Source organism: Protopterus annectens, chromosome 1.part2 (assembly GCF_019279795.1).
Source record: "Protopterus annectens isolate FY-2018-M chromosome 1.part2, PAN1.0, whole genome shotgun sequence".
Lineage (NCBI taxonomy): Eukaryota > Metazoa > Chordata > Ceratodontiformes > Protopteridae > Protopterus > Protopterus annectens.
Window position 1 is genome coordinate 819789923 of NC_056727.1, and position 25835 is coordinate 819815757.

General features: G+C 36.0%; 1 protein-coding gene across 1 annotated transcript in view; it reads right to left on the minus strand.

Moving 5' to 3' along the window:
- Positions 1 to 25835, minus strand: part of RYR2 (ryanodine receptor 2) — a 6224161-nt gene that overhangs the window by 369857 nt on the left and 5828469 nt on the right. The window contains exon 99 of the mRNA XM_044059048.1: positions 4638 to 4784. Coding sequence (XP_043914983.1) covers positions 4638 to 4784 — 147 coding nt within the window. The remainder of the gene's footprint in view (positions 1 to 4637; positions 4785 to 25835) is intronic.

The following is a 25835-nucleotide window of genomic DNA, read 5'->3' on the forward strand; positions in this document are numbered from 1 at the left end:
AAGATATAGATGGGCTAGACCCAAAGACCAACCACCTTTTTGGTGAAGGATCTCTAGAATGCCTACAAAGGAGATGTCATCTGGTGGTGATTTGAGGGACCCTTTCCCCTTTATCAAAATTGGTGTCTTCAGTCAGACATTCCTGGGGGGAATCTAAGTGTCTCCTCTTACACAACCTCTTCTGGGGAACCTCTTCAGTTGGATAATCTGGAGAGGTCTTGGAAGAAGTGAGAAGTTCCTGGATTGGAACTGCTTTGAAGCTCTTATGGGTTGGCTGTCACTGTGGAATAAGTAGATGAGGCTCAGAAGCTAGATCTAAAGGATGCATATGGTTAGGATCCAAAGAAGTAATAATCAAAAGTGAGGTCGGATGAGAAAATACCCTCTCCACCACCTCAAAGGCAGAAGGACCAGAAGAAGCTGTAGCCAACCTCACAGGAGCTGAAACTCCCAGTGCTGTCAAGCTCTGACCTCCCCAGATCTCTGCTCCGAGTTAGGAGTCAGATCTGAGCTATTCAGTGCTGAGGTTCTGAGGGGAAGTAATGGTTACAAAACCCTCTGAATCAAAAATACCCCCCCCCCAATCCAGCTCTGGTGCTGAATGAGTCAGGGATACAGTCAGAGTTGAGGAAAAAGCTATCTTCAGATTCAACACATCGATTCTCTGGGCTTTTGTATCTGACAGCTCCAAGATCACTGGTCAGATTGGAGAAGGAGAAAAGATGGGATGGGAAACAGACTGAAGGCTCACAGACTGGTGGGAGATGGAGCTGTTAGGACCCCCATCTGGATCTGAGCTCTAGAAAATTTCCTCATCATTCTATCCATATCAGTTTTAGAGGGTTTACAGTCAAAATGTCAACATTCAGTTGCACAACAGCTTCCTCCTTGAACATGGTAGGAGCGACAGTCGGAATGTCGACTTTCATGTGTACGTCCATTCAGAAGGACGTACACAAGTCAGGGACTTAAAGCATAGCTGGCAATGGAAGTTGCTAACATTAATATTGACAGAATGTTGTCGATCTTGTTGCGTCAACCTTACTACCTACTTAATATGTATGAGTCAAGGATATGCATCGCGGAAATCACCATTCACAGTTGTGATTTTCGTTCTTTTGATAGCAAAATGTTTTAGAGAGACTTTGGGAGGACCTGATAGATGATGGTGGATGGAGGATAAGACAATCTCTTGGGAGTTTCCTGTAAAAGGGGTGATGAGAGCTCTGTAGAGATTGGCTCTGGATAGAACAGATGGCTCTGAAGGCAAGGTGATTTTTAAAACAACTGGCATTGGATCTGAAGAAGTCAGATCAGAGAGTTTTGACATTTTGGCAAGTGGCTCTGACATTGGAGTAGACTTCAGTGACCAAGAAGGAGAGCATATCCTGTACTCCTCTGGCTCAGAAGAAAGTTTAGACTTTTGGGGGGCTGAGCCTCATTACATAAGCAGATGAAGAAGGGTCTTAAGCAGGAAGAAGGCTCTTCAGTACCAGTTTATTGCACCTATCACTAATGGCCCTGGTATTAAACTCCACACAATTCTGACAGGGGGAATCCAGGTGGCTTGGGCCTAAACAGTAAACACACTCCTTGTGGGCATCAGAAGTGTGTATCTTGTGCCTATAGGAAGTGCATTTCTTAAATCCAGTTGACTTCTCAGTCATGACCAAGAAAGGGAAAAGAAAGGACAAAGAAAGCCAAGGGAGACAAAGAAAAACTTCTCCGAAAGAGAAACTTCCCCCTTTTTTTTTTTTTTAGAAAAAGAGAGGAAAGGGAAAAAATTATCAAGAATGGTAAAATAGAGACTATCTCTGGTAGACAGGTACCAGCAATGGTAACAAGAATTACCCGAAAAAGAGTAGAAACCAAGCGGAAAATGATAAAAAGAATAAAGGGACGAAGTGGTATTGAAAAAGGTTAGATTACAAGGAAAAAATCAAGTCTAATTTTTACTCACAAATGCTTGAAAAACTACAACCCACAGCTCAAGAGAGATTGTGATCCACACCCGAATCGTTAGAGTGGCCAATGATATTATCTGAGGTAATACAGTGGCAAGGGGCATTAAGGATAAAGGGAGGAGCTCAACAGTCAGATCCAAGAGTCTGTAAGAAAAGCGGCCAAGTCAGATCCGATACCCATACGTTGAGGAATGAATGAAAATGACAACACATCAGATCTGACTTTTAGAGAACTATGACAGACATTTTGTAGAGGCAGGAACTGACTTACTGTACCAAAAGTAGGTGAGATAATGATATGAAAAAGGAAATATAGAGAAAATCTGTATACCATAAGTAATGCAGTTTCAAATTATGCTGACTGCAGTGTAGCTTGTTTTTGTTCAGGTGACCCTTCCACATATAGCAGGTGCTTATATAAAACCTGACTGGGTACTCTGCACATCTTTTAAAAAAAAAAGATGTACATACGCTAATGTCCTAAAGGTGGTCACATACTGGAAGCTCCTGAAATAGTATGTCAAGGAGTTGTATTTAATAGAGAATGTTATAGATGAATGCCATACATTAGAATCCTATTTATAACCAGTCCCTTAAATGACTGAATGAAAGCTAATTAATTTATTTTGTTTGTTATGCTATCCAAGCACTGAAAGCTGATATAGTAATAGGCAAGGTATATGGTACCTAAGGCAATCCTGGCTATTCTGTTGTATTTCAAGGCAAAGGCATCCATATTGTGCTGTATCTGCCTACTAAAAATACTAGAACAAAACAAGACTTGTATAATGAGGACAACACAAAGTAACTTTATTCTGTCTACTACAGTTAGTATTATTACACCTGTACAGCATGACAAGATTGTATGCCTTGACTCGGGTCTATATTACTACATTGAATGGCTATTCAGCAAATAGCCATTCACCGAACACATATTTATCGAAGCCGCTATTCATTGAATGCAAATTTTAACTAGGGCAAACCAACGGTTGGCTATTGTCTGGAATTTGCCCTTTTCCCCATTGTAGTGCAATCTCAGAGTTGGTAGATTTTGTTAGGGGAGGGTGTGGGGGATGCAGCACCCCCCACATTGGGGATGTGGGGAGGTAGCCCCCCACTTTGACAAGTTTTAAATTGTATTTATTTTTTTTTTGCAATCACTCAGTTGGCCAACCACTTGTTTGCCTACTTAAAATTTGCTGTTCGATGAAGAGTGGCTTTGTTTAATAGGTGTTCAGTGAATGGCTATTCGCTGAATAGCCTTTCGATGAAATGATATAGACCTCTTGACTCTTGGCCACCTGGTTGAAATCAGCATTCCAAAGTTGAATTAAATTCTTGAAATTATGTCCACTAAGTTTCAGAAAAATATACTTTTTAATGGACACTATACCCCTACTATTTATTATAACCACACTACCCTTAGAACAACCATCATTAAGCAACACCATCAGCCATAGTGCTTGTTTTATGATTTGTCAAAACTGCATTTGGGACTTTGTGCCGCTCCAGTCAGCACTTATAACATCTAAGCACATGTGCTGTTCATGCAAAAAAAAAAAGTTTCAGTCCAGGGTGACTTCAAAATATTTATTTTTGAACCATTTTTATCATTGATGAAGGGCAGCCACGGTGGTGCAGCGGTTAGCATTGCCACCTCACAGCAAGAGGTTCTCCGGTTCAATCCTCAGCTGGGGTGCCTTCTGTGTGGAATCTGCATGTACTCCCTGTGGTTGTGTGGGTTTCCTCCGGGAGCTCCGGTTTCCTCCCACATCCCAAAGACATGCTGTAGGTGGATTGGACAATCTAAATTGGCCTTAGGCATGAGTGTGTCTGTGTGTGCCTTCCGTAGAAGGTTGGGCACCGGGCTAGAAACTTGACACCGTAAAACTCCACTGGCAATCATGAACAGACAGGTGATCCATTGTGGTGACTCCTAACCAGGAAAAGCCAAAAGAAGAATTGTTATCATGGATGACACAGAAAGTGAGGTGCTTGTACCTTGCAAATGAAGACTATGATACCTTGTTCCCTAAGACTAGTGTCTTTATTTAGTTTAACTTAATAAGAATCCCTGTATTTTTAAATGACATGAAGTGAGGTTCTTTATAGTCTTAAATGTTTAAAATATTTCTGTAAATATTTAGCCACCTATTACTTTTCTCTTTGACTCCATGTATTTACAGTTCTGAACCTTTGTTTGTACACTTTGCAGTCACACATATCCCAAGGTCACTGCCATTCAAAGTCACCTGAATAAATCAAAGCAGTGTAATACAGATACAGGTTGAAAAGATTTTCTCAGCTTCATTCTATAGTACAAAGCAAAATTGCTAGCTTGCACAAAATATGTGCAAATGCCTTCTGTAGTCTCTGTAGACAGCAATTACAGAATTCAAACTTAGTAGAGGACACAAGAGTTCAAAGCCACAGTATAATACCATACAAGGACATCATTTATCAGTGGTGTCTAATGTTTGTGATTACATGCTTCATTACATTGTGAACAGGAGACATTCTTTAGAAATGCTGTGTTTCATAACCCCCCCCCCTAGCTGCAGTCTTCCATGGGCAATGATATTTATCTCTTGATCCAGCAGACCAGAACTACAGCAAATGACTTTATAAAAGGATGACAGAAAAAAGAAAAATACATGTGGACATATACAGTACCTGTTTACCATTGTGTGTCACTGATGATAAAATGGTCCTCAATGTTTTGAATCCCATTGCAATGTCTAGCAGGTGAGCAGCAAAGAAGAAGTTGTTGTAATGTCCCAGGACTGACATTGTCATATACCAAGCCAAATACAGGAAAGACTACAAAGAAAAAGAGAGCAAAGGATGTTAGTTAATACAGTAACTTTGTTGATGGAGTTTTTATGTATACACATATTTTTCACATTCACTGGTTGGCCATTTCACATTACCAGAAGTATTCATTATTTGACCATTTCCTTAATTTTTTGAGATAGTGCATATACTATGGGGATACTAGAAATCCTGGTAATTAGTCATATTGGTGCTTAAATCCCCCAACGAACTGACTTAGATTGTAATGAAGTGGAACACTAGCCCTCCTCACAAATGGAATAAACAAAAAACACAACTTTTTGACACAAATAAACACAAACAAGTTGGGAAAAGTGTGTTAAAATAACACCCTTTTCGTTGTTTAAAAATAATAACTTTAAAATAAGGATTAAATCCCATATGTTAATCCTTCTTAAAAGGCAGGCATGACTGATAATACAGAATCATCAACATGCTCTAGCAGCGTTTTAAGTTTCATGAATTTTCTATGGGTACAGCTAAAGCAAAACTCTGCTGAGTTTCTAATGAAACTGTTCTAGGACAGGATGAGTAACCATCTCACCCCTCAGCAGCCATGTCATGTACACTGTGAGGAAATGATGCATTTTGAGCAACTAATAATGGCAGATTACTATGGTGAAATGTATGCTTTATTTAAACCATCATTCATGCTGTTAAAGCAGACACAGAAATGCAGAAGCATCACCTCTCTGTGTACAGGAAGTAGTGTCTGGCCTTGTCCAAGTTACATTGCATCTTGTTCAAACTTCAGATTCTATGTAGCACTGTAACAGCAAGAGTATTACAGGTGTGACAAGTGGCCTTGCCCTTGCTCTAGATGCAGGGATAAATCATTGTTATGATTTACCACAAACAACCAAAATTATGACAAAATATAAGCCTCTCAAAATACCTGCTTCTTGTTACTTGTCAATAAACATTTTTTTTTAATCCAAACAATGCTGTAATAATTTGTCTTTCACAAGATTCCCTTTACAGGCTCCAAAGCTCCTCCCTCAGTGATGCCATATGCACTAATTTAAACCCACCCTGACTGCATTCATGCATGTACTCTAACCTGAGTAGATTTTAATCTAAGTAAACCCATACCTAACTGTTAGCATAATATATTTAGCTTGATGTGTTAGGTATATCTTATAGTTCAAAGCTTTTATATTTTGTCTTACTTAGTATGTGCCTTGCACAATGTTGCTAGATTTTATCTATGATTTTTGTGTCTAATATTTGTATTTGACCTTCAAACTTTGTATAATAATGCTATGATATTCAATGTGTTTAATACTGTAAAATATTACTTGATGGCTCTATATCATCCGGGAACTTTTCCCTCCATATCCCCTCTGAAAAATGTACTTTTCCCACAAGGGCTAACCTGATTAACAAGCAAGCAAATAAATAAAGGACCCACCTTGGCAGACTTGTGCAATTAAATAACCTCACCCCTCACCTAACTAGTACACCCTTCCCTCTTACATTACTTCTCTTTATTTCTTCTTTTTGAAATCAGGATTTACATAAATATGAGAGACAATCATTCTAAATAAAAGGTTAGAGCTCCCAATGTATAATCCTTTAACAGCATTATATGCTTCATGCAACAAGTACAAGACTGTTGAAACCTACACTCTGTATATAATTACACAGTAACTGCTATTTTTAGTGCTGTTGCTGTACTGTGTCACATCTGTACATTTTTACTATACAACATGAATACATTATCTGTCACTGAACATAAAATATGTATCACTTTATGTCTGCAAATATTCATATGTTGTTCATGTACTTATCACAATTATCAATATGCTGCACATATGTTTCTTTGGTTGTGTTATTTTTTTTCCATTCTGCTTGCCAATCATTAGCCTTCCCAGGACATGATTGGTCCAGTATTTCATCTTTGGGTGACAGCAGTCACATGAGGTAGACATCGGTTTTGTTCTGCTAAGTCTCATCCTCAAAACTCCCTACTAGTCATGCCACTGAAAAGTGCCACTCTAATGCATGCTTATTCTTGTGTATGCAAACATTTCAGCTACATTAGACATTTTGTGTTCACAACCCTCAGCACTGCCTGCTGTGTCTCTCTGCCTCCACTCTAAGATGGCAGTGCAGTGGCCAGGGCTGCCCTCATTCACTAACATGGGAATGTTAAACTGATACTGATCACTCCTCCCACCATCCCTGGCTAACTCCTCAAGTGTCTGAATTGCTGACAAATTTCATTTAATCTGTGTTGCAGACAGTTTTTTGTCCTTCTGTGCCATGAAGCTAGCAATATGTACTTTTTCATTAAAGTACATTTCATAAACCTATGTCACACCTGTACCTGGCTTGTTAGTGTACATACTGCATGCAACACTTTACATCTGTAAATATTATTATATTATTTGTGTAGATTTTTATCATCTTTTTACTCTATTAACAGCATAGCATACATTGTCCTTTTGTCTTTTTCATTTCTGTACATTTCTTACCTGAACTATACCAGCTGTTTTTTTTTTATATTTTATTTATTTAGTTTGATATCTGGTTATGTGAGCTTATACGTGACCTTTTACAGTTACAATTAAAATCTGATGGCAAAGGCGATGTTACCATAAGCAAGAAATGACAAATAATGACTTAATACATAAGGTTCAGTTAAAGAAATATAGACCAAATTACAGAATAAAATAGTTCCGCATACAGACTGACAATGATTTGGCATACATATTTACACATTAAACAAAGCAGTTGGTAAACAATAGTTATGAATTTAAAAAATGTAACCTTTAAGGTGATAAATATTGATCACATAATGAGGAAGCTGTGTTGCCGTGCAGACTATGACATATACAACTTTATAACTGCATATCTTGTTCATTTACTATTTTGCTCTCATTTTCCTGTATATAATATTCTGTATCTGTGACTTTCATTACACACATGGAATTATCATTATTTCCTGTATCATGTCTAAACCCTGGTTCTCCATTGAAAATTAGGTTAACAATAAATAAATAAACAGGCAAACAAACGAGCATGCACCATGGGTGCTGCCATACTTTGCTGACATAAAGCACAGCGGGAGAGAAGCAATCAGTCCAGTAACATGTTAGACAAAGAGATGTGGACTATGTCTAAACAATTCAATCCCCCTTTGGAGGTCATACTTGAGAGTAATAAGTTTTTCTTCATATACAATATATTCCTCAATAAATGTATCCACTTCTGAATTTCTAAAGAAAAAATATTAAAAGAAATAACTATTGCAGACATAACTGTTTTACAAATAAAAAAATCATGTTTTATAAAGTCAAATTTAGAAATGTGTCTACAAACAGGGAAGAATCTGTATGACAAATTGCCTGGCAAACTCAGATACACGGGACAAATATAACAGCTAGATGTCTGGCTAGCAAAAAAAAAAAAACATCTGCAGCTGCATATGTTAAAACAAAGCATGAATCATAGTGCACCTCAGAGACATACTCACTTATAATCTTTTGACAGAATTTACAGGATGTGTGCCAATACATTCATGTATACCACCTGCAAAGCTACACACTTTGAATATGCTTTTATGAATTATATGAAAAAAAGCCTTAGTGAACCTTAGATATGCACTGTACCATTGTTGTGAGTAGTGAAGAAGAGCATGTGTGTAAAACTCAATATATTGCAAGGGTTTTTACACCAATACTGTACGCTCTTGGAATTTATGTAAATTTCCATGAATGTGTTCGTGTGTGTGTGTGTGTGTGTGTGTGTGTGTGTGTGTGTGTGTGTGTGTGTGTGTGCGTGTGTGTGAAAGACAGAGACAGAGAGAGAAAAATGGAAAGAAGCCCAACAAGAAATGTACTAGCCTTATATTGGTTTACCTAAAATAAAGTTTAATGTCTTGAATTTACATAAAATATATTTTGCTGACTGATACAAACACTGCTGTTAAGAATGCAACCAATAATATAATGTTGCACACTTTTATTTTTCTGTTAAGTGATTGAAGTAACCTGTATTCTGCTTGCACATGTTCTGTCATTTATGTTATGAATCAAAATGAAAACCTCTTTAAAAGTATTAAAATACTACAGTTAATGATGGATCATTCTCATGTATTATCATTGCATTTGTAAATAAAATTGTTTCTTCCAAAAGCTGCATCTGTTGCTAAGTCTCAATGTCAGCATCTGTTTAAATCCCAGTAGCTTCCATTACAGATGCTCATTTTTGGTGTTGGTTTCTCTCACTACAAGTTGCTTATATGCCTAAGCCACATATCTCATTTATCATAAATATCATCGCTAAGTCTCAAAACATTTTCATTTAATATTTGTTTCAGCTTAGACTTTAAGTAGATTTTGAAGAATGCTTTTGGTGTCAGTTTTCATTCATTCATTCATCGAATCTTTTCCTAATGTTTGCTTCACCTTGTTTAGCCAGGACCTATCCCAGCAAATAAGTTTAAGACAGAAAACCAAGCCTAGGTAGGACGCCAGTGCATCAAAAGATGCACAGAAAGACATGCATACAAACTGCAAATTTAGAGGATTGCAACTTTACCTAGTGGCATGTTGTTGGGTTGTGGGAGGAAACCCACACAGATAGAGACACTGGAATGAATATCTGATGGCTGTGCATTCAAGTATTCAAGCATAACTATCAAATATTTGCTGATGTTAAAGGTTGGCTGTATGCTACCCTTTGCTTCTGGAATCAATACTGAACATGTATATGTTTTAATACAACATTTCACTAAGAGAAATTTTGGCTGGTAGCATTACTGCTTTTCAACAGTTTTATCCAGATGTTACATGTGGTCAGTTTCTAGCACTGCCTCATAAATTATTACAGCAACAATTCTCAAATCCTACCTGGATGGGAACATGTGAAAATCATTACTTTTATTTATGAGAAAAATATATACTGGCCTGTATTTGAAGTGTTAGCAATTCAAGTTTGAAAGAAAAATTAAACCTGGACAAGAAAGTGAATAAGTACTTGATTATCTGATGAAATTGCTGTTTATTCTGAGGCAAACTATAGAAAACATGCAAGTCTCATTTCATAAGAATAAATGTAAAATAATAGCTCATGTGACTTCTTTGTATTGCACGATTATTGCTCATAGTGTCCAACATGGTCATCTTACCACCCTTGTTAAGGAACAAGGGTAGTAAAATATTCAAATCTAACCATACCTCTCAACCTGGAAACATCAAAAATCTGGACAAAGGCCCATGAAAAATAGGTACAAATCTGTACGCTGATTAATATGACATTTGCATACATAATGATGTCATCCCACCCACCTCAATGAAATTGTGGGACACCAACTTTCAAATGCAAACTGAAGAAAAGACAAAGTATGGCCCCAGAGTCCCCCTGCAGCCATTGCAATATCCCATTACTTGGCTATTTCACCCCATTTACCATAAACACTGTAACACGCATACTGCTTTACTACTTCTACAATGATTATTTGGATTTCATTTAAAACTTTTATTTTACATTTTACAGCACAAACACCAATATACATCTGCTAAACAAAGCAATACAGTCTCACAAAGAAAATAGACTTAGCATTAAAACTTCTCTGCCCTTGAAACTTAGATTAACTGAAACAGCATTGAAACCCCACATTCAAAGAAAATGCATCTGGACAGTGGTGGATAAAGATTACCTTTGGGTTGTTTTCAAATTACAGGCCCCTTGCACACAAAACATACATGTGTTCTTGGATACACCATCCTACCTGTATTAAATTATATTCCTTGACCTTGTATAATACAGCACACTTGTTAGAGTGTGTTTTAAATGTATTGTTTTGAACATTTTTCCAGGAAGCAATGAAACAAAATGCATGAACCAATAATGACAAAACTACCCAAGTCAGAACATTTGGGAGTCCTCCTTAGTACCTTATCTCCAACATGACTCAGTAACAGATGATTATTTAAAATATAATGCATAAAATAATGTATGGAATATTTCCAGTGAAGGTATAATTCTCCATGACAAACACATATATCCTTTGTCATTTCTCAAGTTTTCTCTCATTGTTCCTAAATAAATTTCCTGTTGCTAGCTTTGAACTGCATTTATTGTTCCATTACACAGATGATCCCTAATAAAACTGTTTAACAATTCCATTTGACTACTGCAGAGACAAATCAAACCCAGAGATCAGCAATTATTATAAGTAAGAACCAGATAAAAGTCCTGCATCATAGAAGCTACTAGTTGGTAATACACCAACCAAGTTTTGAGGACTTCAGCATGATTAAGTGATTAGATCTTCCAGGGATATAAGATGTCACTTAGATGAAATATCCTCTGCTCTTCTGTGGCAGTGTTGTATTGCAAAGCTGGAATAGGTCAGATGATAGGTGATAAAGGGCCTACTGAACTAACACCTAGTGTGTAGCTTTAATCCATGAGACTTTGCATTACTGAGCATGCTCCTGCATCACGGTTTTAATACTTCCTACCACAGTATTTGATGGAGGGAAACTTTGCATAGCCATGTTAGTATTGCTTTAGAAATCCAGCATTTCTGACTTGGTCAGACAAAAATAATAAACTATTTGTTTATAACAGTATGGAGAGCCATTGTGTGGAATGACTAAATAAGTCTGATGTAACTGGGGACTGGTTATAGCTGAATTGCTCCTTTACATTTCCAGAGATAGTAAAGATAATATGGTGAACTAGTACATGTGAGAGAAAATCACATTTAACTTATGGTCTGTTCTATAGGCATGAGAAAATTCAGAGTATTCCTTGTTGCATGACTGTTGTTGCCATTAGATGTTACACAGACTTAAAACCTTCCTCAGGTTTTTCAGTGACTTGGTAAACATTATGCCTATTGCCTACTACTTTGGAGCCTATTACAGTTCTTGAGATACAGTGCAGATCATGACATTCGATCCTACAATAATTTAAGAAATTGTTTTTAGAGAGTCAGATTACTGTTTTCCAAAACATCATGAGTGTGTAACAGTGAACCACAGCATCCTGAACAGGAACAAAGATGCTCCCAGACATGACTTTGGCATTTTTAATACTGGCAAAAAGCGTCAAGACCATTTGCTTTTCTTTATCTTAGCTAACACTTAAGAACAGTCAAGCCAGTTCAGTGTAAATTCTAGTTTATGTATTAAAACATAAGGACGCTATCAATATCTCCATCCCATTCCCCACCAAACCTCTGTTCTGCAAACATTGTTAAAAAAAATAATAAAAAAAGGGCTTATAAATTATGATGTCCTGTCAGGCTGTCACACCTTGAGTTGCAATAGGTATAGTCTCAATCTCTCTCAATTTATTTTTATTTCTTCTTCATTTTTATTTTACCTGCTACTGGATGTGGAGGAGGAGCCTGAGGAAGTGGAAGAAATGTATTTTTTCATGATTGGCCGCCATACAGCTCTGGGACCGAGATGAGTAAGTTGACAAGACTGTCTGCTGCTAGCCTGCTACTGCTGAGCTCTGCTGCTTAGAACATACAGGGAAGAGTTGTATTGCTTCCTTCCTGTTCTAGCTGCCTCTAACTTTTATACTAAATAAATACATAAGCTGCCTCTGCCTGCTTGTATTATTTTAAAATAAAAAACACTGTCTGTCTTACTTTGTTGTTGGCCTAGGAGGTCTGTTCATCCCTCACTGATCTCTCTCTCTCTCTTTCTGATTTGGAAATGGATTGCAGAGATGCTACAGCGAGATGTGACACACACGTAACACATGCAAGTCATAAAAACATAAAACACACAGATTCAGCCTCAGCCGAATTCTGACAGGATGTCAGGCTGGTCGCAAAAAAAAAGGGGAGGGGGCTGAAAAAAATTTAAAAAATGCTGGTAAATTCAGGAATTAAGGGGACCACTCAGGAACCCCTGGCACCCCTAGTATCTGAACCTCAAAACTGGTAAATACCGAGGAATTTGGTACGGTTGAGAGGTATGAATCCAACTCATGCACTAATTCAAGAGAGAAAATGCAAATATTATTTGAGGCTGAAAATGCATCTTCTTGTCTATCCTATTAAAATATTCTTTACTTCTTTTCCTGTAATATCAGCTATATCCATATTTATCTTATCTATCTCCTTTATGTCTTTAAAAGTTCTTTCTTTAGGTTACTTTTCACACAATTTAATTGCTCTTTTACATTTCAAGAAACATGACCTATAGTTTCTTCTTCTCCACAATATATACATATTCTTTCACTTTCCTTTTTATATGGCATATTCCCTTTTACTGGTAATTTATTTATATTCAATATCCATAAAAATCTTGACATTCTACTTTTTATTACAAAATACATGTCTTACTCTTATAGCTTTAATTTTTTCAGTAAAATTTATCCATGGGTTAACAAAATAATAAGATAAAAGCAAAACGGATTAACCAATACACGGCTGAGGATAAAAATGTCTTTATTTGGATAGCGCTTTCATGATCATACAGGTCGCTTCATGAGACCAATAAAATAGAATAAAACAAAATAAAACTTTCTTACTTTTATACAAATTCTCATTCAAAAACTGCAATTAATCAATCAAAAAACATTTGCCTTGCTTCAAACAGATACATAGTAATGAATGGAGTCACATCATCACGCAACAAATGCATTTCATTTATTTTTTATTTATTTTACATTTGTTGACCGGGCTAGTCTAGCTGGAGACATGTCCATTTTCAGTAGAGGCCCAGGGAGAAAAGCTCCAAGAATAATACAGAGTTTCTTTACAAAGTTAAAAACAGGAGTTATACAGATAATAGAGATAGCAGTATTACAAAAAAAAGTTTTTTTTTTTTTTTTATTCAATAGTACAAATTGGTGTTATCATGGTCATTTTGTAAGGTACAGAGTAGAATTAAGATGGTCATTTTGTAAGAGACTGAGGTATGATGTAGATATATACTAGTAAGATAAATGCAATAATGTAGTTTATTGATACATAAAAGGTAGCTAGTAAGGGATGAGGTGGGATAAGTGAATATGAGAAGATTTAGTCAGGGTTAGTACAGGTACATAGCCAGTGATTGTTAAGGCAGAGTTTCAAATTCCTTTTGAAAAGTGAGAGAGAAGTTTGAGATGTGATTTCAGAGGGAAGTTTATTCCAAAGTTTTCCTACAGAGTTAGAGAACAGCGACCTGCTGTGTTGTTGGGTTTAGTAGTATTGATCAGTAGTTTGTTAGAGGAGCATAGAGATGTGAGGTTTTTATAAGGTGTAATGAGGCTAGAGAGTCCAGGGATATTGTCAGGAAGATATAGAGTCTTATGGGCTATTATAAGCTGGTGATATTGAAGCTGATTAAGAAATTCAAGCCAGTTTAATTGTTTAAGATTTGGACAGTGATGGGTTCTGTAAGGAGAGCCTGTAGCAAATCTAGCAATATTATTATAGGACGTAGTTAGTTTCCTGATGTTGTTCTTTGAGAGATTAGTATAAATGGGAGAGGCGTAAAGCAGGGTGGATATTAGGTGGGTTCTGGCTCTAGCAGTCTTAGCTGCTGGTGTAAGATAAGGTTTAATTCTATAGAGGGATCCCAGTTTTTTGTTGACTGACTTTATTGTAGTGTTTATGTGAGTATCAAAGTTTAGATTGTTGTCTATTGTTATTCCTAGAAGTTTAGTGGTAGGGTCAGGAGAGATAAGAGTACCACTGCTAGAAGTGAGACTGAAAGGTAAAGATGTGGACTTTTGGGTTGGTGAGAAGAGTAGCAGTTTAGTTTTTTTGGGATTCAGAAGGAGGCAGCATTGAGAAAACCATAGTTCTATAGTGTTGAATGCTTTTTGGGTAAGAGACTGTAGTTTAATTTGAGAAGAGGCTGAGCAGATTATGGTAGAATCATCTGCATATTGAATGCAGGTGGAATAAGGAATGGCTGTTTGCAGGTCATTAATGAAGATGGAAAATAAGAGTGGGCCTAATATAGATCCTTGGGGGACACTGAGAGAGATAGGAAGGTGATCGGATAGTTTATTTTTCCAGAGTACAGCCTGGTGACGATTATCAAGGTAAGATGTAAACCAGTTCAAGGCAAGTGGATCAAGTGAGAGAGTATTCAGTGTATGGAGTAGTAGTTGGTGGTTAACCATGTCAAAAGCTTTGGATAGGTCAATGAAGACTGCAGATGAAAGACAATTATTGTTACGATTATTGTTGATGCTGTTTGTGAATGATAGCAGTGCAGTGGTGGTACTATGGAAAGGTCTGAAGCCATGTTGACAGTTAGCGAGTAGGTTGTTCTGGAGAAGGTGGTTGAGTAGTTGTTTATGGATGCATTTTTCCATAATTTTTGCGATAGGGGAAAGTAAAGCTATGGGGTGAAAGTTAGAAAAGTCATTGGAGCTCCCAACTTTGTGTAGTGGAATGATGTGTGAAATTTTCCATATTGAAGGGACAGTTCCTTCACTTATTGTTCTATTTATCAGAATAGAAATAGGGTGGGTAATGGCTTTAGCTCCTTTTTGCAAAAATTCTGCTGGGAGTTTGTCAGCTGAGGGGGTGGTAGGTTTTAACTTATGTAGAAGAGAGGAAATGTAGGAGGTAGATACTGGTTGGAGGTGAAATAGAGGAGGTGGATTTGTAGAGGAAGTGGACAGATTAGATGTGTTAGGAGATAGGTGGCTAGCTAGAGTTTGGATGGTATCAGTGAAGAAAGAGTTAAAGGCATTTGCTGTTTGTGTGGGATTCTCAGGGTTAGAGCCTAGTGGGTTAGGTGTTATTAGTTGGCCTGGGTAAAGATGATTATTAATAGAAGTCCAAAATTTTTTGGGTTCTTTGAAAGAGGTTTGTTGTAGCTGAAGGTAATAATTCTTTTTGTCTAAAAGAATGGCTTTTTTTGTATTGTTTCTATGTTCTCTAAAGGTTTGGTGGTCAGTTGTATTCTTAGTTGTACGCCATTTTGCCCAGGATTTGTTTCTAAGCTGGATTTTTTGTTTAGTATTTAAAAACAATTACTTTGTTCAAATAGATACTAAATAAGAAAGTGACATCATCACACAATAGGATCAGTTCATTCAAAGGCATACTACTCCATAGATCCATACTTAGTCAAAACAAATACACCCATTTCACAACTTCTAACATTTAACCTAATCATTTCATACTTAAAATAACACAATGCATATGATCCTAACTACTTATTTCAATAAATTCTGATATTTCAGAAGGGGTTTAAGGGAAATCATCTCATTAAGGCCGGAGCCTCTGTTGGCGCTACGCTTCAATATCTACATGAGTTCTATTTTCTACATAATATTCTCTATGTCACCTAGCCGGATAGTTTCCTTTACATTCACAAATTGTTTGTCTTTTCGGCTTTTCCCGGTTAGTAAATACCATAAATGTCATAAAATGAAATGAGTGTGTAGGATTCATAATAGAAACATGCTTAGCAAGTGCATTTGCATTATTACCAATGTGACTGTTATATACATGTTCTCTTATTTGTTTCCTAAAAGTCCTATTGGTCTTTCCTATATAAAATGAAGTACATATTCTGTACTGCGCTAAATAAATCAAATTTTTTGCACCACAATTAGCTTTAGCTCTAAAATTAAATCTTTCCCCTATATCCAGATGTAAAAACTGTCTATTCGCACTAATATACATACAAAAATTACATTTAGAACAAGGGTACATCCATATCGCATCTCCCTCCCTATGTAATCACACACCATTATTTGGATAACATAACATCCTTTTCAAAGAATTTTTATTCTTGAAGAGAAAATGTGGTTTATCACCAACTAAAGTCCTAATTCTCTCATCGGTAAGTAATACCGGCCAGTGTTTCTTAAACACTTCTGTAACTCTATTCACATTACTAGTATGGAAAGAACAGAGGGACATTATTTTTTTTTTAAACTGTGACTCCAACCGACCACTTCTTGATGAGAAATATGGCCTCGTCCTATCTTGTCTCATAGGTTCAATCTGTGAAAAAGTATGAACTGCTTCTTTAGATCTGTGCCCTCTTTTTCTAAGATTTTCCTTTAGCATATCTATATCTTTCCTAAACCCTTCTTCACTAACATTAAGTCTAGATATACACATACCGACATTATTAAAAACAAAGCCAGAGTGCATACTCTGCCTATGCAGCAGCGAATTCCTATAGCACTCTTTCTATAGAGACCCATTGAAATAGATAAATCAAACAACCTAGTCACACCAATATCAAGGAAGTCATTATTAATTGCTGATTTCTCACATTTAATGAGATTAACAAACATTCTACCAGGTTGCTCCTTCCTAGTGTTTGAAACAATTTTCACAAAGTTTACTAAAAGTTTCTAGTAGTAGGTGGTTAAAAGGTGTAAAAACACTTGGCTTCCTAAACATATTCATATTCAGTGTATCACTATTTGGAAACATAATTCTAAGCATCGCATTTCTAATAAATAATTTCAAATAAAGAATAATGTCCAATATGTCTGCTCCTTGTGCAGGGAAAGACCTTTATTAAGTACAGATATTTCAAAAGTTGTCAGTGTTCTTTCTGATATATTCCACACTAGGGAGGTGGAATGTTTTCCACATTTTCTTGATGGTAGGAGGATTTATAGGACCTGATAGTTGCTTCCTTTTGGTCCGTCCCCTGCTTTTTGAACAATTTGGTGCCCTTGCTTGATTTTGTCTGATGGGAAGTGAAAGGCTGGGAAAAAACCTGTTCAGTGTGGCTGCTCTTATTGGTCTTTTTCCTAACATCCAAGATACAGTGAGGCTGTATTTCTCAACATTTATCATGCTAGAAATATGCAAAATGTTATCCTTTTCCATTTCTAACACAATATTATGGTTCCATCTACTTGTCCAGAACCCCCTGTTATTATATACTTTTGCAATGCCCACAACCTTTTTACATGTCTTTTCAAAGTCTCTCTTTCTGCTTCAGTTCAAAACTGCATATTGTCTTTTTTATTTCCCTGCTAACCTATTACATCTGAGTGATGCCTCAAGGTGCATCTACAGTTAACTCCTACTGGGGTCTATATTACAATGCTGAAAAACCTTTACAGTGAACACCACTTTATCGACACAGATTCAGCGAAATTCACTTCTGTGATCCGCTGAATACTTACAGGGCAAAGACATAGTTGGCCAACTACAAAATTTTGCCCTTTTTTCCACTGTAGTAAAATCTCAGAGTTGGTATATTTAGTTAGGGGTGGTGTGGGGGCAAAACCCCTACATGGGTGGGTTTAGTTTAGCTAGATTTAGTTCTGTTGGGTTGTGGGGCAAGTATTTGTTTGCCCTTTAACTATTCAGCAAATCGCAGAAGTGAATTTCACTGAATACGTGTCAATGAATTGGCATTCGTTGTAAAGGTTTTTCAGAGTCATAATATTGACCCCTTCTACTGACACCTCCATGAGTCAAATATTGCTTGTTCATATTTGCATCAATAATTCCAAAGCCATGTTATGTACAAGGTTTAAAATAGTTCATCTTAAAGCTTACACAATGGCAAACTCAACTGCATTAATATTTGACCTCTGTCTAGTGCTGGTAAATAGATATTAACTGTTGTTTTTATGATATTAATTTATATAGATATAATTTTCACATTTTTCTAAATATCTCAACAATCAAGTAACACAGACAGAACTCCTTAGCCTCATATGAATGCTCTCAGCTAGATGAATAAAATGCTTTTGACAGGATGTGGGTAACTTCAGTGGTTGCTGAGATAGTGTATAAAATTCGGTCTAAGACCTAGAACCTTAAGAATACTACCACTATAAAAATGGTCTGTGCTGAAGATTTTGCAATCATACTTTTTTTATAACCCCTATGGTTCCAGAAATATGAACATTTGTTGGAAATGTGAGGACATAGTTTTATTCTGTCAAAAGGCTTAGGCTCTGCTCACTGGAAGTTACAGTGCAAACTTCCTGAGCTCCATTGGAGGGAATAGGTTTAAATGCTTTGATCACATATAAATTTCAGGGATTACAGTTCTTTTTCTTTTCATATTCCCCCAAATATTTCCATAGCATGCACAGTCTCAAATAATGGCACAAAATGTCTATTTGTTTATAAGAGTAAAATCTCTTATCTCTTGAGCTTTCACACCCAAATGAATCACTAAGTTCTCTCAAACATCATAACTGTCCAGTTCTTTCTCTTTTTTTATTTTGAATTCTCAGCACATACTTTCACTTTGTGTTAACGTTAACATTCTTCTGCTCTGCTCTGCCTTCTCTCCTCCTCTACCACCTTCATTCACTGTTTCTGCATGTGATTTCTTCCCCTTGCTGTCTCCCTTCAAGCCAGAATCAGCTAGCTCATTCTGGATCTTTTCCATAATATCTTCCCTCAAATCCTAATTTCCAGTTTTTGGAACCCTCTGCCACATAATTTCCCTTAATAAATCATCCTGCGACCCTTCATTTTTTGCTTCATCCTTCTCAGAGTCAGCAAAAAAGGTTTGCTAAAATACACCTTCCAAATCCCTTGCACACTTTCTTTCACCTCCTACAGCAATGGCATTCATCTCCATGCCTTCATCGTCTTCTACATTTTGTGCACCATCCTCCAGGTCACCATTGCATTCTGAACAGCATAGAGGTCCTTTATTTACATAAAAAATCACTCTCGTTTAAAAAATGCTTACACATGTACAAATACATACATATACAAATCTGTTTACACAATCATACTAAATTTTCATCCTTATTAGGCCAAACTCCTTTTTCCATGACCACTATCTGATTTTAGTTGATATTGTTGCTAAAATCCATTTACCATTACAGATAATTTCATTTATTCCTTCATTCCATAAAACCCATACCACACAAAATAACTTTTTATCTATTTAACATACTTTTTACTTCTAATCTTATAATATTCATAATTAATCATATCCATGATTTTATCCACTTCGTTTATGTCTTCAAAAAATCTTCTTTACATAGTTTTCCCCATAACTTTTTTACTCTTTTACATTTCAAAAACACATGTTCCATAGTTTCTTCTTCTTGACAATGTAAACCTATTCTATCACTTTTCTTCTTATACAGTATAGCATATTTCATTTTACTTGCAATTTATCTATTATCAGTCTCCAAAAAATCTTGTCATTCTACTTCCTGATTACACCATTTGCATTTTATTTTTATATCTTTAATTTTTCATCTGTTAGATTTTCCCATAGTTTTACACAGTAATGTTTTATCATTATACAACACTTTTCTATCTTTTCCTATATTATCAATTTTTATTTTCCACAAAAATATTTTTTCTTGGTAAGATTTTATTTCTTTATTTATAGACATTTTTCACCATACCCACAAAATTTATCATAATTATATTTACGCAATTTTACTACTAATCACTCATCTTTTTCATTTATCCACTTTAACACTTTGCACAAATTTAATGAGCCAGCATACACCACTGGGTGAGTTAACCCTAAACCTCCTTCTTTATTTGTATATAAAACTCCACTTTTTACTGGGTTTAATCTAGAACACCACATAAATGAAAAAAAATTGTAATAATTTCTTTTCAAATACTGTTAGCAACATCAACATACTTGCTAAGTATGTTACTTTCCCATCAGTACTGAATTTATAAGTCTTTATTCTGAATTATAATTTATACATTCTCTAGAAAAGACAGGTTTGAGAAAAGACAGGTTTGTTTTATCTCTTCTATTGTTTTACACTGAATTCTACTTACATCTTTATTCTCAAATTTTATACCTAACACAGAAATTTCATTCATTGTAAAATTACATCCAAATCTTTACTGTGTCACCTAAATCTTTACTTTTCCTTTTATTTAAAGCCATATCTATAATCTCTAGACACTCATTTGTGGAAATTGTGATTAATTTTACCCAAATTTAGTTTTTTGCATTTTAATAATTTACAGAATGATGATAAAATTGTCATTCAACCAGCTGATGAAAGTGGTCCTACTGTTATTTTAGATAGTTTGTTAGTTTATTAGTTTTTATATTTGCTCTTTTGACAATATATCTATTCTTTGGACAAGATCTTCTGAGAAGCTAAATGACTTTGTAGGATTCTTGCAGAAAACAACCTCTTTTCTTAAGTTTATGTTTAAATACTCCAAGACCTCTACTGACTTCCTTGAATTTCCCTGAATTTGTGTCAATGATGTGGTGTTCGATGCAAAGGTTTTTGACCAGTGTAACATAGACCCCCTTCTCTTATAACTAAACATTTTGATACTATAAAATAATCTATTTTCGTTCTATACATCCCCCTTTTTTCACATTTACAGAAAGCATTCTAAAATTTTCATTTTCCCTTTTCCTTACATTCATGGTTTCATAAGTCCATAGTGAATTACTGTGCTATACTAATATGTCATTTTGTGCATGGCCAATTTCCTTCCCAAAGGTGAAAATCAAACACTACACCTTTAGTCTGCGAGTCAAACACCTTAACCATTATACCAACCCTCAATCAATAGCTATATATATATATATATATATATATATATATATATATATATATATATATGTATATATTATTTTTAATTTCTTTCTTTTTTTTCTTTTGTACTTATCCTTTTAAATTTTCTTTTTCTGTCTTTACCTTTTTATCAATATATATTTTTTTCTTTTACTACTTCCCAATCTATGTCTTCTTCATCACTTATTTTACCTATTTCTATGTCCTCTTCATTATTATTTCTCATCTATTTTTTTCCTATTTCTTCTTCTTCTAAAATTTCTACTCTTTTTTCATTTCTGTCTCTTTCTTTTTCTTTGCTCTTATTTTCATGTTTGCAATCCATCCACAAATCTCTAATTTTGTCACATTTATAGCATTTAAATTCACATTTATTTTTGCATCATGTCCCATTCCCCCCAAAAAATATAACAATTTATTTTGTCACAGTTACTTTTCAAATGTCCTTCTTTTTCACAAAAAATGTTTTAGGTTGCCCCCAGTATTTTACAACACTCATATTTACCTCCACCTTTATCATGCTTGGTATATGTATAATTGTTTTCTCTTTCTCTTTTGCAACAATATTACAATCCCAGCCACCAGTCCATAAACTCCTTTTGTCATATATCTTTGCAATGTCAAGTTCTTCTTTACATAAATATTCTACATGAATTTTCTATTAAATGCTTTAATCACATAAAGATTCCATGGGTTATGGTCTTTTTTTTTCATATTCTCCAAGAAAATTTTCCATTGAAAAAAAAAACAGGCTCAAATATAATGTCACAAAATGTCTCTTTGTTAACAAGGATAAATGCTCTGACCTCATGCTTTTACATCCAAAGGAGCTATTAAATTGTCCTGTACCTCATACCTGTCCATTTCTTTGTCTTCCTTACTTTGAATCCTTACTACATACTTCTGTTTTTCATTTTTTTCTGCCTTCTTTTCTGGTACTCCACTTTTGCCTTCTTTTACTTTCTCTGCATATGTTTTCTTTTCCATCTCACCGCTATTCTTCAGGATTATCTCTGCATCCTCCTTTTGTATTTTCTACATAATATCCCCTCAGGAAACATCTCTATTTTCTGGCTCACTGTGCATTACCATTTTGTTAAGTAAATCTCCCTGCAACCCTTCCGACTGGAGGGTTGTAATTATATATCCAGCATTTGTTTACTCATCTCCATCAAATAGGTTTCTTTGAAACATTTCCTCAAAAATCCTGCTCACATTCTCCAGTCTTGATATTTGCTTTCTCCTTCATTTCTTAAACCACTACATCATCTAATTCTCTCTCTATTTGCCTCCCTGTTTCTCTGGGCCACCTCTACACCTGAAACAAAAAAAAGGAAGTTCTCCTCCAAAATGGGTCTTACTTGAAATGATGATGAGTATGAGAAAGTCTCCAATGCTCTGGCCAAACTTTCCTTAGTACTTTAAATACCACTTTGGGACTCTCCTGAAAAGAGGTCACAAGCTTTGTGAGACTAACATGGTCAACAAAGGATAAATAAATAAAATAAACAGATATTGAGAACATAGGCAAGGAATGCTTTTTATTTTAAGGAATAGACAGTAGTAGCACTGGTATGGGGTTCTGGGAATGCACAGCCACATTAATAGTATAGATTGGTGATGATGAACACATTTCTTTTCATTAAAAGGTAAAGAAGTAAGATGATCATGATTACCTAAATTATTGCATATCAAAGACTGGATATGAAACAGGAAACTGTAGTTTACAAGTTAAAAAATCTCTTTGCAGCAGGTAGTGAACAACAGTAGACTGAGTTTTTGTCACTGCCTAGGTCTGATGAAAATAATTACAGAAGAATGCACTATCCTACATGGAACCCCTCTGTGAGACAGAACAATGTATGTACTTAAGTCATCCGGGCCTCTTATATAGCTTGCACTAATTTTAATGTTTCTAAGACTTTGAACCACCACCAAAGGACTTCCAAAATCAATTTTCTTGCAACTTTGTCATATGCTTTCTCCAAGCCTAGGAATGCCCAGTTGGACTCTTTCTTTATCTCTAGCTTCTTGTCAACTATCGGTCTCACTGCAAATATTAGGTCAGTTGTGCTGCATCCTGATTGCAATCCAAACTGCTCATCTCCCATCTTATTGTCTACTACTCTGCAAATCTGTTTATCAATCACCCTCTCCAGAATTTTTATGCAATGTGACAGGAGTTTAGTACCTCTGTACTGCCCACAGTTGTGAATGTCCTCTTTGTTCTTGAACACTGACGATAGTATACTTATTCTCCAGTCAACTGGGATATGCCTTTCTCACCACAATGTTAGGAGTACCCTCAGGAGACATTTCTCTCTTATCTCACCCAGCATCTTTATGACATATGCTGTAACCTCATCTGAGCCTGCTGCTTCCCCTGACTTTATTTTCCTTAGTGCCATTCTTACTTCTTCTATGGTGAGCTGTTCCTCTTTTCTATAGTACAGCTTCTATGCAGTTTTCTTCATTCAACTACTATAAGTACTCCTCCCATCTGCCTTTGATGTTGTGTGCACTGGAGAGGAGGTTGTTGCTGCCATACCTTATGAAGGATGTCTGACTATCATCTTTATCTTTCTGTCCCTGCCTTGCAACCTGATACAGTTTCTCTGTGCCACCTTCTGAGTCACTTTCCAAAAGCTGATAGAGTACCTTTGATTCCCTGGTTTATGCTATTGCAACTCCTTTTTTAGCCTCATTCCTAGCCATCCAGTATACGTTTCTAGCCTGCGCCGTCTTTTCCATCTCACACAATTTCCTGAACTCCTTCTTTCTATTGATGACATTCTGGACTTCTGCATTTTACTACCAGCTTTCTTTATGTATCTTATTTCCATACCTGGATTGGCCAGATATCTATTCTGTAGTCCTCGCACATATTGTTTTAAGGCATCGCCATTCTTTTTTCAACACCACCTATTTTCTCTTCTTCTTGAGGTGTTAGAGCTCTGAGTTATTACATGAACTGTTGGGCTTTCTCTCCAATAAACTTTCAGGTCTTCAGCCTGGTCTCTGTTGGCCTTAGAGCCTCATCTGACCACTGTTTGCAGTTGATTGTAGCAATCAGTAGTTTATGCTTGTGTTTCACTGGTGATGACCTTGCAGTCACTGATTGTACACCAATGCCCCTCCCTTACTAGGAGAATGTCTACCTGAGATGCATATTGGCCAGTCTTGTACGTGATATTTTGACTTTCTTTCTTTCTAACCACATGATGGCTACTATCAAGACATTTGCCAGACAGAAGTCTAGAAGTCTAGAATAAAAGTATTAAACAGAAAAAGGACACAAATAGGAACCCTGTGCAATTCTCCTTGAGGTAATAAGTGGGACAGAAAAACTTTTCTTAATTCTGCCACATACCTGCCTATTACCCAGTCAAGATCCCACAAATTTAATAATAAATAGATTAATCCCACATAAAATCATTATATTAAGTACAATCCACTGAAGAATGGAACCAAAAGCTTTAGTTAAGTCTAAAAACACTAAAGCCACTGGTAACTTCTGGTCAAATGCCTTCATTATTAGGGTATAGAAACTTAGCATATTGTAGAGTAAGACATTCCCTTCATGAATATTTGTTGACTATTGTTGCCTAGAGGTTTCAGTTAGAACCCTAATAAGCCCTTTTGCAATACATTTAGGAATTATGTCTGTTAAACATTGGCATGATTATCAGAATGTAACAGATATGGGGACTGCACTTAATCCTTGTAAAAGTTGTAGCAGGTAAACTAAAAATACAGTTTAATATGCATCATGTGTTCAAACAGTGACATGGAAATACATACTGAACTATGACCCTTTTCTAAGAATGTAGAAAAAGAAAAAATAAATACAGATTGCAGCTTCCTGGTGCTGTCTGGGAACTGTATAGAAGACATGCTGTAATTTGTTGGGCCTGTAATTACTGTATCTGGGGCATTTCCCCAGCTAGGAATCTAGGGTTGTATGGGATTACAAGTTAAATACTCTTTCAGCATCAGTATGGCACAGCCCCAGGGTGGTGTGATCTCTGCAGTCCCGATCATTGTTTGTGTAAGCAGGTGTGGTACTCTAGTAGACCTAGTGATCAAGGAGAGGTACCTGCAACAGCTGTTAGGTAGCTGCTTCCACATGCAAGCCTGTTCTGCCTGTTCCTGGACAAAAGCATTGCCCTATGGTTCTTAAATTCTGGCCACCTGTTCTTCAGCAATACCAAAAATGCGATTAGAAAATTCTTCAAAGAGATAGTTGTCCAAAACCATGTAAACAGGTTAGTAAATGTGTAAATGTGGAAGAGGATGTTTGTCCTTTTTGGATACATGTCTGGGTTCTGCACAAAAATACATGAAACTTACAGGAGAGAACAGCTAAAAAGAAACTGACACTTGACAAGAGAAGAAGAATCCTGGAACCTGTGATATATGAGTTGTTTCAAGACTTTTGCCTCTGTTCCTAACATATGTATGATATGTTTAGCAGATATAGATATATCTCAGTAATTCTTTTAAATGAGAATAGTCAGAAAAGAAAGTACAGCTGCAGAAGCATTTTCCTTTCTTTTAATCTAGTTGTTCAAAATGATTATTTCTTTGTAT